At 51.9% G+C, this 13,860-nt stretch overlaps 1 protein-coding gene across 1 annotated transcript; it reads right to left on the bottom strand.

Annotated features, from left to right (window-relative positions):
- Positions 1-2,985: 2,985 nt before the first annotated feature.
- Positions 2,986-12,415, bottom strand: LOC100905529 (neuropeptides capa receptor). Its single transcript, XM_018639229.2, has 9 exons — positions 12,382-12,415; positions 11,445-11,630; positions 9,292-9,430; positions 7,295-7,440; positions 6,539-6,877; positions 6,157-6,288; positions 4,861-4,992; positions 3,892-4,131; positions 2,986-3,059 (listed from the first exon to the last, which is right to left on the bottom strand). Exons 2-9 carry the CDS (start codon positions 11,509-11,511, stop codon positions 2,986-2,988), a joined length of 1,269 nt encoding a protein of 422 aa, XP_018494745.2. The 5' UTR covers positions 11,512-11,630; positions 12,382-12,415.
- Between the last annotated feature and the right edge of the window lie 1,445 nt (positions 12,416-13,860).

Raw genomic sequence — 13,860 nt, 5'->3', positions numbered from 1 at the left:
AGGAAAATGCTCCAGCGCATCTCCGACACAGCGTTCGTGCTCGAGATAATGACGATCGACGATCATGGTGCCCCTGAGTGAATCGGAAGTTCTCCTCTCGACCACAGCACGCTCCGAGTGGGTATTGCATGGATACTCTCCTCTAGAGCTCCTGAGTGAGTTCTCCTTCGAGATTTCTGTGATACGATGCGTCCGAGGGCTCTGCCAGAGCATCATTTGGATCGGGAACGTGAGATCAGTGTTCCGCTATGAGCATTCGCCCAAAGTGAATTCGAGCTCTGGGACGTCTATTGAATATCCAGCAAGAGCAGAGTTTGAACGAGCCGCTCCCGATGGCCGAGAGGAAGGAGACGAACCAGCCATAAGGGTTGAGCTCATGAAAGACCGCGTGGAGCCATTTAATTCGCGGTCGTGTGGCTAACCCCAGGGCCTGACGATGATTCATTCAGCTGTTCTCGACGTAACCTTGTCAGTGGGCGCAGGCCATGATCCAAATCGGATGGAGCCTTTTCATGCGATTCCATTTCTCCGTCTATTACGCGAAACCACGGCCGCTCATTGAAGCAAAAACTAATTTTTCTCCGCTTCCCCGCTTCGCTTCCCGCGGGAGGCAACATCGACTTTGTTTCCGAGGTCTCTGGCTCCACACGTTGTCCCACAGCGGCAGCTGCTGCCGCGGTCTTTCCGTGGCCGGGATTGTCCTTATTCACTTTTGTCCTCGACGTGGTGTACATTAAATAATATACTGTGGAAACTTTGAGGTCAAGAGACCGTTGATTGTGCAGCTGTTGGAGATGGATGTGGAAACCGACTCGTAGCTTGAGAGGGATCACCGGCCTCATTTGACGCCTGAACGTCACAAAATAGAGCGCTTTCAGAGAACGACGGCTTCCTCAGGACAGATTCGCTCCGAGCCTTTGTCCCTCATCTATTATTATATTCTTGGGGCAAGAGTAACTCGAGACTCGCTACCGCTATTGTCGCCCCTGATTGTTCTTTAAATCGAGAGTGATGATGGGAGTTCTCCAGAATGATTGTCGAACAGTGCGCGGGAGCAACCCGACCAGACGAATGAACTCCAGTCAGTCGACGATTCTACCGCGGGAACATCGTCAAATTCCTGCTGCTCCAGATGGCTACTGACACTGACGTCGACGGACGCGGCTCCTGATCGACGTCATTCCATGAAAAATTCCGCCACTATCATAGCCCTCCATCCATAGTCGGCATGTCGACGTTTCCTCCCGCCGGGGCCGTCTTTCTATTTTCGGCGCTTTTCTTCTCCCATGGATTTCTACGCCGTCCGCAGCGCTGGAAGCAGCTCGTAGCACCCAAGAATTCTGCTGAGCATCGGAGCCGAACACAGATGTGTACATGTCTGGAATTCTGACTCGCCACGAAAGACTCGTGATCCAGTCAATCCCGGACGTGGAGCTTCGCCGACGAGGCCGACATCTACATGCAGATGCGAAAGCGAGTTGCTGGCATTGGCGCTTGCTCGACGACGTTCCAGGACCGTCGGTCTATAGATGGATCCAAATTAGCAGTCACTAATCGCAGCCGAGCAAAAAAAGAACGCATTAGAATCGGATTTCGAATTACTTCTGCAGCGAACTCGCTGTTCGACAACCTCGCACAACAATGAAAGCGGAGTTCTTGATCGGGTCTGCGAGGACTCGAGCTCTCAGGATTCTTCTGCTAGCGGCGACCGAAGCTTCGCTACATTTATTGAGTGGGACTCCGTTCCCGCCGAACAGCACCACATTCTCAGGAGTTACGCTTGACCCTGAAACTCTGTGGATCCCTCGCTCGCCGAAGTCTTGATGGCTATATCATGATATGATGTCCTCCCGACGATAACCAGCCCTCGAACATCGCAAGCTTCGGGCCGTTACGTTTTTCGGGAGCGAATAACAGTTGTCATGCGTAGAGTCAGGCGAAGCAAATAGTTGTGGCTCGGCTCCAAGTCGGTAGCAAGCTCGTCGGCGGTTGTAGCCGCAGGATGAGAATCCCCCTCTCCGCGCCTCGACGGGATCGGCCCGTCCGCTTCTTCATAACTCTGATGGATGACATTGTACGGACACACGCAGCCATCCATTCCCTTCCTACTTCCCGTGCGCGGAAACGCATTGCCGCTCTATGAGACACGCACAAGAAGCTAGATTGCGACGTTTAGGGTTTTCAAATGTTTTATTTTTCCGTGCTCACACAGTTTCGCTTCTCAGGTTAAGCTCGGATGCGGCCCGTCTCGAGACGGGGAGCCGCTCGGGTCGGATCGGGGAATCTACGGCGAGTATCGGGAGCCGTCAGCTGCCCGTGCTCGATTCGAGCTCCATCTTACAGGTTCGGAAATCACTTACGCAACGATCATCGTCCACGCAATCGTCTCCATGGCATTCGCCCGTATTGTGTGTTCGTGAGAGGATAGAGACAACATCAAAATATTATTTTCCACCCGACGACTTCTCATCTCGTGAAAATTAAAATCGAGGTCGGATGATTTCTTTGGGAATCGTTGAGGTACATACACCAAGTTCGGGATACGAGTAGACGGTACTCTCCCGTGGGAAAGAGGGCTTGGATCGCCAGGCGATTAGCGAGCTTCATCTCAAAAATCATGTACATATCATCACCATCAGTGTCGGGGAGAGATCATGATCATCACAGTCGGCTAGCTCGAAATTTTTACTTCTCCCCCTGTCTCTCGTCTTGATTCCAGTAGATCGGTTCGTCTGCGATCGCCAATAACAGCGATCGGACGAAGGCCCTCCACTCACGCGTGGTAGCCCTCTGTTTCACATCCCAATGAGGTCGAAGTCATCGTTCTTCATTGTTGAGGATGACCTTCGGAGCTCGGATGCGAACACAGCTTCCCTGAGCGGAAGTGTCGACGTTGAGCCGATGATGGGCCCATGTTCCGCCAGACGGTCGGATTCCGCCTGCCTCGAGGAGCGGGTGGATTTTTCCCTCTGTGTTTGTCGTTCATTAGTTATTCTCCTGCAAACGTTCATCACAGCTGACTTCCTCCACACACCAAATTGTTGGCTCCCGAATACAACCTTCAAAGAGAAAATGAAAGCATTCAGCGCGGATTCCGACTACTCAAACTCCAATGGTTACCCTATTATCATTATTATTATTATTATACTGTTATTACAAACAATTATTATGGTGAAACACATGAGTCACAATATCGCCTTTTTGGAACACGGGTCGTTCGGTCGGTGGGTCGGTCGCTTGCTCCAAGGAGGAGACCTCTGTCCCTCGGCCGCTAAAAATAACCATGTGTTCACCATCCGCCTTGGACTCATTGAATTAACTCGGGAAAAAGAAAGGCCCAGGGGGGAATCTGGGCCCTCTCATTCATTCTTAAACGATGTGAGCGCGGACTTCCGGAAAAACCTCACTGACAACGACCGCGGCCGACAACGGCGCGGTTCTCAGCCGCTTTTGGGATTCACTCATTTCCCTCCTGGGATTCTTTTCTCGAGTTCACATCCGGTGTCGAATCTAGGCCTCGTTATTTAGTCGAGACTCCCGGGACGCGAGTGGCCAGCCTGAAAGACCTCGTTGGACACGAACAGCGCGGCTGTCGGCCAAGAGCACGGGTGACCAACGAGTCCAGGAAGCGTTTCCAAGCTAGACGACTTTCAGACATGCGTATGCGGAAGAAGGGCGGCGGCGGTGGCGTCGTACGCGAGGCCGACACCGAGATCGCTGCGTGGAAGCGCAAATCGACGGGGCCGCCGAAAAGGAAAAAACGGACGACCGAGGTCCGCCCCAATCAAGTTCCGCGATGTCTGGTCCTGCGAGTTTGCTGCTAGTGGTCGACCTCGTTGATGTTGTTGTGCGGCAATGCTGCTTCTCTCACGCTCGACGACTCCCACCTACCTTTCATCGGAGGTGGTGCGTCGCGGAACGTGACTGCTGTCCCGTTGGGTTCGGAGTGGCTTGGTCGAAGGAGTTTGAGATGGGTGGGCCCTGTTAATGACTGAGAATGATGCAAAGGAATTGGGATATCCGACTGCACCGATGCGCGCGACAATAGGCTTCCTTCGGAGAGACGTTTTCGTTCGAGAACCCTCTGCTGGTTCGACAACCACACCGATGAATACGACATTCTGTGGTCACCTGAGCGGGAGAGAAGCAATTTTTAAGATCGTAGCCGCTGAGACATACCCCCGCCGCGCCGGCTGCCTCTATTCCGCAATTTCCCGATTCGACTTGTGTGAGTTGCGAGTAGAGCCCGATGAGGCGACATGAGCTACGGAGACAATAGGATGTGTAATCGTATGAGGCCGCCGAGAGCGTGACAGCGTACCCGTAGATACGGTGCAATTCGGGGGAACATCGACGGAATCAAGGACTCTAACGGCCAGATACAGGATGGTGTGCGAGGGGAGTCGTCTGCATACGAGAAAGTGCACAATCAGAGCCATGCGTGCTTGTTAGTGGACGGAAGACACACACGGCACGCTTCTCGGATCGTGAACCTACTGAATCGATGTTCAGGATGTTTGTGACCTCATGGAACTGCGCGTCGTCGTGCAGCTCCGTCGATAGCGTAACGAGCCTGAATTGCAACATTCGACTGACTTGCTTGGCAGAGTATATATGTACTTTCTCCATAGCTTGTAACTCATTAGTCATAAGTGGTCTCATGTTTGTAGGATGCCGTCATAAGTACGAGCAGTCCTGCTTTCGCGACGGAAGACGCTCCCACTAATTAGCTTCTCGTTCTATTGAGTGCGTAATTTCCTCCTCGAAGAATCTCTCACAACTCGTCGCAGATAGGGTCTCGCTCACTGATGGAGCCACAGATAAGAATACGCGAGGCTCGTTTGTACGGTTTTCACTTGCCTCGAGGATAAGTTGGCGCGCCTTTAAGACCGCAGCAACGGCAGAGTGTATGTCGGAAAGCCGAACGGTACTTCTTCGAGATAACGTTGTAGAGGATCGGGTTGGTCGTGCAGTTCGCGTAGAAGAGGCAGCCTGTGAACAGATAGTGTTGTCTTTGATGGCATTGACCCGTTTACTTATCTTACGACCTAATAGCAGCCTTCCCAAAAAGACGGTCCCTCCCCGTGGGGGTTGAGGGTGGCGGTGGCCGCGGTCGTCGTCGTCTCCCCGCCGCCCATAGCTGTGAGGCCGTCATCGGGGCGAGAATGGATCACAGAGGAAATAATTTCAGCGGCTCCCCTTGTCGAGTTCTCAAAGCTCCCGGGATACCCCTCCCGCGGACGATGAGTGTCGACATTAGTCCCCAGCAACATCGACAGATCGTAGTGCTTTCCAACACTGACTGAATCCGCACTGAAGAAGAGAGTTCCCCGATCCCAATTGATTTATGTGGCTGGGCACAAGGATATCGACTTGGTGGAAAAGCGACTGCGGGATCGAACACGAAAACAAGTCAATCAACATAGACTCCCTCCCCGGGCAAGACTCTTCAGCTTGACTCGCGTTCACGGAACCTGATCGAACACGTCAAGAAGTTTCTCCTCTCGTCCACGTCCCTTGTTTTAGACCAAGGGCGAAGCGGAATTCCTTCGATACCACCGCTGTTATAAGGAGTTCGCTCCTATTCAGAGGCGACTCCGATCACTGCGTCCTAGGGTCGAATTTCTCGACAGGAAATTCCCGTGTCCACGCAGGATAACGGAAAAGATCCGATTCCACAACACACGGAAGTTGAAAACGAACCGATAAGTTCTGAGGGGATTTTCGTTAGTCTAAACTCGACGAACCCTCCTCTATAACGGGGCAATTCCCACCGATTAATTTATCGGTTCCGAACGACGCCGGCATTCCCATGGGAAGATGGCAAGGGAAAAAGTTCCCTACCGAAATTAGTTCATTCGGAAAACGTGTGGTAAAGGCTAGAATGCACGAGAGCGGAATTCCCTCTCAGCCCTCGGACATCCCATTTATTCAGACTTCGCGAGGTTCGCTGCTTCTTCGCGTGGGGAATTCGCCGTGGAGAACAATCTCGTTTCGCGCAAAGGGCCAATGTCGAATGATTTAGTGGCGAACCATGTATACGAAATGTCTGCCTCTTCATCTTTGCATCTACGACACCACGTCCGTCCATTCGCCGGTTCGCTCTCTCGCGTCCTCGCTCGTTCTCCTGAACGTTCAGCCACGGACTACACCTACCTCCTATGTAGAAGAGTTGCTCGTTGAAGCTCCGCAATTCATTGGACCAACCCATGTGGGATCCGTAGGCGTACATCAGCCTCTGAGTGTGGTGAGGCGCATAACAGATGAAGAAGATGATCACCACCGAAACTGGATTGAAATTATTCAAGGTGAATGTCTTTCAGTTCGCAACACTTGATCTTCGTCGGCTCGGCATCGTATAGGGGGGAACTCCGAATACGTTCAGAGGGCACAGAGGTCGAACACGCGTTGGCGGAACCGGAATTCGGGAGGATGCTCCCGGGGCCTCCGGATATTGCTCAAGTCGAATGGAGGTCGATCGTTGAATGCAACCAGATTATCGGGATCACTTTCGTGCAACGCCTAGATAGAGACTCACCGAGGAGTTTGATAATTTTTCGCGAGCTTGACAGGTGGTGCTGCTGTTGACGTGTCCCGTTAATGAGTGAGAACTTTCTGACGGGCGCCCCACACACGCTTTTACTGGAGCCTCCGTTCGCACCGTTGACGTTCTTAAAACTTGTTGAATTGCTTCCGGATTGGCCTTTGTACAAGGTCGATCGGCGCAGTTTGAAACCAATCCGCAAATACAAGATGACGATGAATATCATTGGAAGTATAAAAAATATGACTGTCGAGCCCAACAGCAGAGCTGTATTGACATCGTTGGACCCATGCAGCAGGCAGAAAGCCGAGTCGTCCAGACGGACACCTTTCACTGAAAACAAATGGATACCATGTGAGGATCCTTTGCTTCAGCGAGCGCCGCCATCACGTGCGTTGTAGCCGACGATATCCGTCCGTCAAGTTGGCACAGTGAGATTCAACAAAGAGACTTTCGGGACTGAGCTCGTCATCATCTGTGGGGCATCACTCAAATGGTACGTGTTTACGTGTGTTGTTTCTTGCGACGCAAACAGAGCGATCTATCAGTCGGCGTGCTCAACTCAACACATCTCTATTAGACCCGCCAGGCAAATATTCCCTGCGAAAACCGTGCATTGAGCTCGTTTGCATACAGGAGGTCTGCTGCGCGTAAGGTCGGGCGGGCGGATCGATTGATTGGTGAGAAACGGCACAGGGGCTGAGCGGTGTAGTACTGCGGGGACCCAGCGAGGCCATTGTGTACACTCACCGAACTGATACAAGACGCTACTTCTCGCTGCCAACGGAAGCGCCGACAGGAGGGCAATCAGCCAAATACTGGAGATGATTTTCAGCACTCGTGCCAATTGATTCGACATCTTGTGCTTGTACAAAGGATGACAGATTGCGAGATATCTGGAAAATGCGAATCAGATTTGACTTATCGCTATTCCCATTGAAGGAAGGGGAACCCTCTCTTATATTTCCTTCCGGGTTGATTCGAATCATGTCCGTGTGAATGCTCTGGGATGTACGATGGGCCACGAACTCTGGGAGGAAAGGGGGAGGGGTAACTAATTATGTGGCACGGCATTCTGGCAATAATGAACGCCCTTAGGGGAGTACAATGAATATGTGATCTCCCCTTCGGCGTCGGGCTCGATCGATGTCGATATCGATCGGAGTCAATGTGGCGAAAAGATCTGTGAAGTGTCGCGACATTCCGTCGGTCATCGAACTGGTTCAGTTTGGGAGGAATTCCAAACGTTGGAGACACTCAACGAGAAACTTGAGCCAAGAATCTCGTCGCGACATACTGATCCGCGATTCTTTTATCTATGCGACTTAATCCATGAGAATGAGGTGTGCAGGTCGCAGGGGAATGAATACACATGACAAAGAACGTCTTTACATAAGGATATCAGAGACATTGTAGGAACCCATTCCGATTGTTTGGAGTTCGATCTCCTACCGCGACTCAATCCACTCGAAAGTAGACTTCTTTCATCACGTTGGGCCTATTCATATCCCCGAGTGATGACTGATTCAACGAAAACGTGAGAATGGAGATTGGGAGGACGTACTGAGCTATATACTGAGGTGGATGAGAACGAATTCGAGGTCGGGAGTGGTATCCGAAACGCCTCAATATCAGGATTAGAGGCTAAGGGCCAGACAATTATCATCAATCAATTTCAGCCCACTACTCCTCAATGGAAAGCTGAAGAAACGGCGGCTCCTGCTCTGACAAATCAAGCCAAATCGACCGAAGACCAAGGGACTCTACAGAGTTGACTAGGAATTCCGATAACCACCCTTGACCTTCCGTATTTATGATCGATCACGGATTCTTGATTGCTCGAAATTGTGAACCTGCGTGGAATGCTGTCCGACGAGTAATCTTGGTCGTCGCATAATACCTGATGAAAAATAATCTCGGTTTTCGAAATCGTTCCCAGAGTCAGAAGAGAAATGCTCAGGGAGAGAGCAATGCCTTCCCGCTGATCTCACTCTGGGGGCTCACCGTAACGATGTCCTCTAGAATGCTCTAAACAAACTCGTAACAAATCATCTCTTTGACGATTCCTTGCGCAAGCCTCTGATGCAAGACCCCCGATTGTTCGGCTTAGCGAAGTCTTCTTGACCGATAATAGATCTCCTTTCCAATCGTCCTCCGGGATATGACGGCAAAAAGAAATCGACTTAGAGCGAGGGACATAATTGGAGGGAGTAAGTGAGCCTGGAACACTCCCGACCGAATCGAGAATCGCCTCGAAGAAATGAAAAAGAGATCTCTCAAAAGCGGTCGGACACCGCTGCGAACCATCAACTTCCGCGAGACATGCAAACTTCATAAAGCGGGCGATTTTGCAGAGCCGTTCCGTTTGGTTTTCAAGATCATGGCGAGGTACGTCGAACAGAGATTCTTGATTCAGCGTCTCTGGCATTTGCTCGGTCGTTTTGGACCCGAACTTCGCAAATGATGACAGTGGCGTGGTAGGTCTTTCGGTTCGCCAATTTCGAGAAGTTATTGCCACAGATCTGCCATGACGCTTTCGTTCTTGTCCTTGAGCTCATCGGAGGCAGCCGATGATTGATCATTTGGTATTTCCATGAAGCGGAGCCGCTTCTCGATTTGTGCAAGTTGAGGGGAATCCCTTAGCTAAGTATTTTATCGATGGTCGTCGAGCAATGCAGTCGCCACATCCATGAATTCTTCTGTCGAACTTCCGTCAGAATCCGCGAAAAGGGAATTCTTCAACTTGCCTTTCTACGGTGAATGCGACGATCGTTAGTACTGATGCATTGACCGTCATCTCAGACACGAGGGCTCGCATTGAGCAGAAACTTGAGCTGAACGCGTACGGGTATTGTTTCCAGTACGTGACGAGATCATTGGGAAGGCCTGGAGACGAAATAAGAGCGCAAGGGTTAGCGGATGAAATTACGTGACAACCTTCACGAGCGTTTCAGTCCTAATATCGCAGGGCCCTCATTATATGCACCATTCACCATGAGGTCTAAAGACGGTCATCATGTCGATTACTCCTAATGATGTGTGCAGGGGAGGATTACCGAGCGATCGAGGGGAACGTCAATACCGTCTAGCTATACCGAATTCGAAAATTTGAAGGAAAACGAAAGGAGCCCCAGGATGGAGACTCCCTCATTAGGCTTTCGCCGACCGCGAGCACCGAAAACGGGGAGGGGTTCGGCAAGACTATTGACTCGCGTAGTTTAGATTCACATCGGGCTTGTACTCCGGAACGAAAAGATATTCCGCAGTCTACAACGCCACCACAACCGCCGAACGCGAAGGCAGGCCTCCGAAAGGAACTGAATCGGAAAAAGAATTTGCTTTTTTCGATCATGCATTGGAAAAAGCTAGAGAACCCTAGCAAAACCAGTGTCTCGTTTGTCTTTAGAATCTTTCTCGAAAGGAAGCGAACAGCAACCAAGGACCGCGTCACAGGGCAGAATGAAGCAGAGCTCTCACAATGGGAAAAAAGTAGGAGGAAAAAGATTTTTACAAAGTTCGTGTTCTTTTGAAAGACGGGACGTCTCGACAATCCATTTCCAAGGTACCACCAAGTCAGAGAATCAAACTCTTGCTGCTGCTTCTGTTGGCATAGTGACTCAGTGACAGGACAAGTATGCGGCTCGTGCGAACCGATGACAGACCGCTAAGGACCTTGACATTGTTCGCTGCGGCGGTGCGGTCGCACGCGGCCGCCGCTACTGTTTCCATTACAGAGCGCGCGCCACACGCCGTCGAAGTCTCGTCTGGCGCTCAGACACGGACGGTGACGGCTAGCGGCTACCGGTGCTGAGGAGGGCGCCTTCTCTGGGACCCTTCTCATTCAAGGCGTTCTCTGTTAATGAGAGGGTCCGTTTAGAGCGGCGCTCGACAGCTGTCCAGAGCGTTCGTTCTTTCTGTCAGTAGTTCTAGAGAAACGAGGGGTTGCCGTAGTGGTCTGTCTGAGAAGCAAGCTTCGAAGCAACTCCGTCGCAGCCATTAGGACACCTTCGTCCGCGCCGACCGCTCGGAGCGGGTTATTCTGGCAAATAACGCGAATTTTATCGCCTCCGCGGTACTCCACCAATCGATCGGGATCTGCCATCGAATAAGCGTCCTAATCGGCCCATGAATTCGATGTAGCACGCTATTATAATCTTGTTAGAACAATGTTGATTTATTCCTCGTGAGGGATGAGAGGTTTTGTCAGTGGGGAGGGGGCTTTCGAAAAGAGGGAAATATCCATCACTCGGAAAACGAGCGATGTTTGAGATAACCACATCCGCTTCGCTAGTTAGCCGGAGTTCCCGGCTTTAATACGAGGGCTTCGTGCTCTTACCCCTACACCGGTGTTAGAAGCAGAATTGCAAAACTCGTCTAACCACAAAAACCTCGACGAAACAGCGTGCGCTCGGTCAGAGTCTTCCCTCGGCATCCCATGGTATCGACTCACAATCAAAGTGTTCCGGGAACATTCCGGAAATTCGGATCGAAGAAATGATTCCTCGGGTCGTACTCCCCCTCTGCGACGCTCTCCTCATCACGGACGCGGAGTTCGTTGCCTCGTGGACCGATCGGAGGTTCAATGATGCGGGAAGGCGTCAACGCGGAAAAATGCTCGCTTGCCTCGTTTTCGCAGCCACCGCCACTCTTACAAAACCTATTTTTGGGGCTCTAAGCGGGTGTCGAGCATTCGGCTGTAATCCTTCTCGGGATGGACAGCGATAAAAAAAAGTCTCAGCTACGTATGTTGGAGGAAACGACGAAATCTGCCAACACCGCGTGGAAAGTATTTTTGCTTCTCCTCAAGGAGCTCAATTCGGGATACGACGGCTCCCGGGAAGAGATAGAGGAGAAGATCCGGGGGGAAACTGGTAAGCTACTGGAGCAAGCGTTCACTCACCTAGAACTAGGGTGAGCATGTCTGCGACAGCCAAACTGAAGAGATAGTAGTTGGTCGCAGTATGCATGTGAGGGTTCTGCACGATGACAATGCACGTTGAGAGATTCCCAACGAGCCCCGTGACGAATATCAAGGAATATATTATCGTGACCGGCAACAGTTTGTTCCACGCAACCTGGCGCGGACCTGTAGGGAATTAAGCGCTTTAGCGAGTAGACGAATATCAATGCCCCCTTCCTGTTATTGAAACCTCTCCGGATATCCCTTAGTTCAGACCGGAGAGCTCGCCGGCCCGCACGTCTACCCCTCCGTCTGTGAGTCGCGAACCCTGGTTCAACCCCTCCTCTGCCCAGTGGCGTCTCCTCCTCGGGGCTCTAGCCCTCGTTTGTGATTTTGAAACATGGGAGTGTGTCGCCATTCGAGAATTCCGGAATCACGGCAATCGATCAAATTCAGGGATCATCTGCCCACCGGAATAGAAGAGACGGATAACCTTCCAGGGAATGGGATGGCCACGAAGAGAAAGAGATAAGCGGATAGCGCCTTACTTCTCGGACGCGAGGTGAAGGTTTCGGGTCAAAGACCAGAGGCCCTCACCGACTAGGTTGTCCCATGAAACTGAGACGAGACAAGAGACTCTAATTTGCGAGATGTTCATCTCCGTAAGTCGAATGTGGTCTGAGGAGTGCGCGATGACAAGCTCAAATTGGTGTTCGAGCCTTTCGCTCAGCTTGTCGCACTGGCTCCCGGACAGTTTCCCGCGAAGCCTACGCCGCACCGTTTATGGTTGTTAATGACTGACCGAAAGACCGACCGAGCGAGTGACCAACCAGCCGTCCGCACAGGCGACGGACTGGCCGATTGGCCGCTCAGCGCGGTGGTTGGCCGCTACGGACGCTAAATGGGACTTGAGCGAGGTCTACGACCGCAGACTGACCCAGTAGCTGTGAGAGGTACAAGTCCACCTCGGCGACGTTGGATGGATCCGGCAGGGGATTGCTGAGTCGCGGAAAGGAGGGAATAAGCTCCAGAGTGGCGTTCTCTCTGACGACCAGCGAGTCCATCGTAGTAGAGATGTTCGTCACCGAATGAGCCGCACCGAATATGCTGATCCCGCCGTTCACATCCATCGACGTAATTCCGCTGGAAAGGAAAACAACAAGGTGACTTCCAAGTTCGCATGGTTCGGATGAGTTCACTGAAAAAAATCATTTCGGTTGCTGAGCCCCACTCTCGGCTTCCTCCAGCTCTTGCGATGACGTCAGGGGAGCACAATCCATGCCCTACAAAAGGTGCGAATCAGATCCGAGAAAGACCGGTCCCTGCTCTTTTCGAGGGATGGAACGCAGTCACGGCTGCAGGGAAGCGAACGCGGATTGAGAGAAGTGGACGTGTTCCGGCTGAAGATGACATTCTGAACGCTTGAAGTGGCATCTCGGGAGAACGAAAATTTCAATATCACAGAACAATGAAACTCCGGAAATCATTGGGAGGGCGATTGCGGGCCAGGAGATGACAGGAGCAAAAGTTCGGTCATGATTGGAAATCGTTCGTGAGAGCGTATTTCTCCCTCGTCCTGCTCCTGGAGATCGGAACAAATTAGCGCTGTCATTCATGGAGTAGGAGGGCAACGTCTTAGAAAACTCAGCAGGGCTCATCGAAAGGAGGCGGGGGACCGCGATCGGACCCGTTTCAGAACCGGAACGGCGATCGTATCTCCTTGATCTCCCGGCTTGAAGCTCCGGATTGCCTGTTACCAAGCGAGGGGTAGAGAGAGTGGTTGCGGAGAATCCCGGATCAGGTGGTCCCGAGCTAGATGCTAAACCTCCGATTTCCCAAGTCTTTGATTTCTCGTGTTCAATCGTTCCAAGCGAGCGTCGGGAGAATATTTGCCCCAGGAGGCTCCTCAAAATCAGTCACCCGTTGCGATTCCGTGCTCCGTGTGTTTTGATTTACCCAGGAAAGCTGAGCAGCTGTCCAGAATGGAGGAGCGCTCTTCCCCGCTAGCCGAACACACCCACAAAGAATTCCACAGCCTTGACGCGAGTCGGTATCAGGCTTCGCATGGGATTGCATGCGATCTACATAAATATAGGTAGGCCCACTGTCGAGCGAGGTTCCTTGTGCTAGCAGTGTTACCGGTAAGCCCTTGTGTTACGCGACCGCCAAGTCTGTAAGTGTAAAGCCGATGTCGCAGGCAGTTCCGAAATGCTGCGGAAAGCGAACACCCACACCGAGCACGACAACACGGAAATTCCACGCTCAGACGAGCGGACCCGAACCGAGCGTCGACCGGAGGCACATGGCTTCGAGAAAAAGTTTCGGAGCAGGTCCCAGCAGAAAAATCCGGACGCGAAATCTCTCAATTGAGTGATTGGCCGCTCCCAAAAAAAGGAAAGAGAGGCTCCGTGAGAAT

The sequence above is a fragment of the Galendromus occidentalis genome, unplaced genomic scaffold, assembly GCF_000255335.2.
Source record: "Galendromus occidentalis unplaced genomic scaffold, Mocc_1.1 scf7180000077427, whole genome shotgun sequence".
NCBI lineage: Eukaryota > Metazoa > Arthropoda > Arachnida > Mesostigmata > Phytoseiidae > Galendromus > Galendromus occidentalis.
Note: the sequence above shows the minus strand (reverse complement) of the source record. Positions and strands in the feature narration are given on the sequence as shown.

Excerpts from the sequence above, each read along its gene's own strand:
- LOC100905529 (XM_018639229.2), bottom strand. The coding sequence starts at position 11,511 with ATGCATACTGCGACCAACTACTATCTCTTCAGTTTGGCTGTCGCAGAC. Across the intron at positions 6,289-6,538 it reads AAAAATTATCAAACTCCTCG|TTTCGGTGGTGATCATCTTC; the intron begins GTGAGTCTCTAT and ends ATTTCAATCCAG. Across the intron at positions 4,993-6,156 it reads GCAACTCTTCTACATAGGAG|GCTGCCTCTTCTACGCGAAC; the intron begins GTAGGTGTAGTC and ends ATCTGTTCACAG.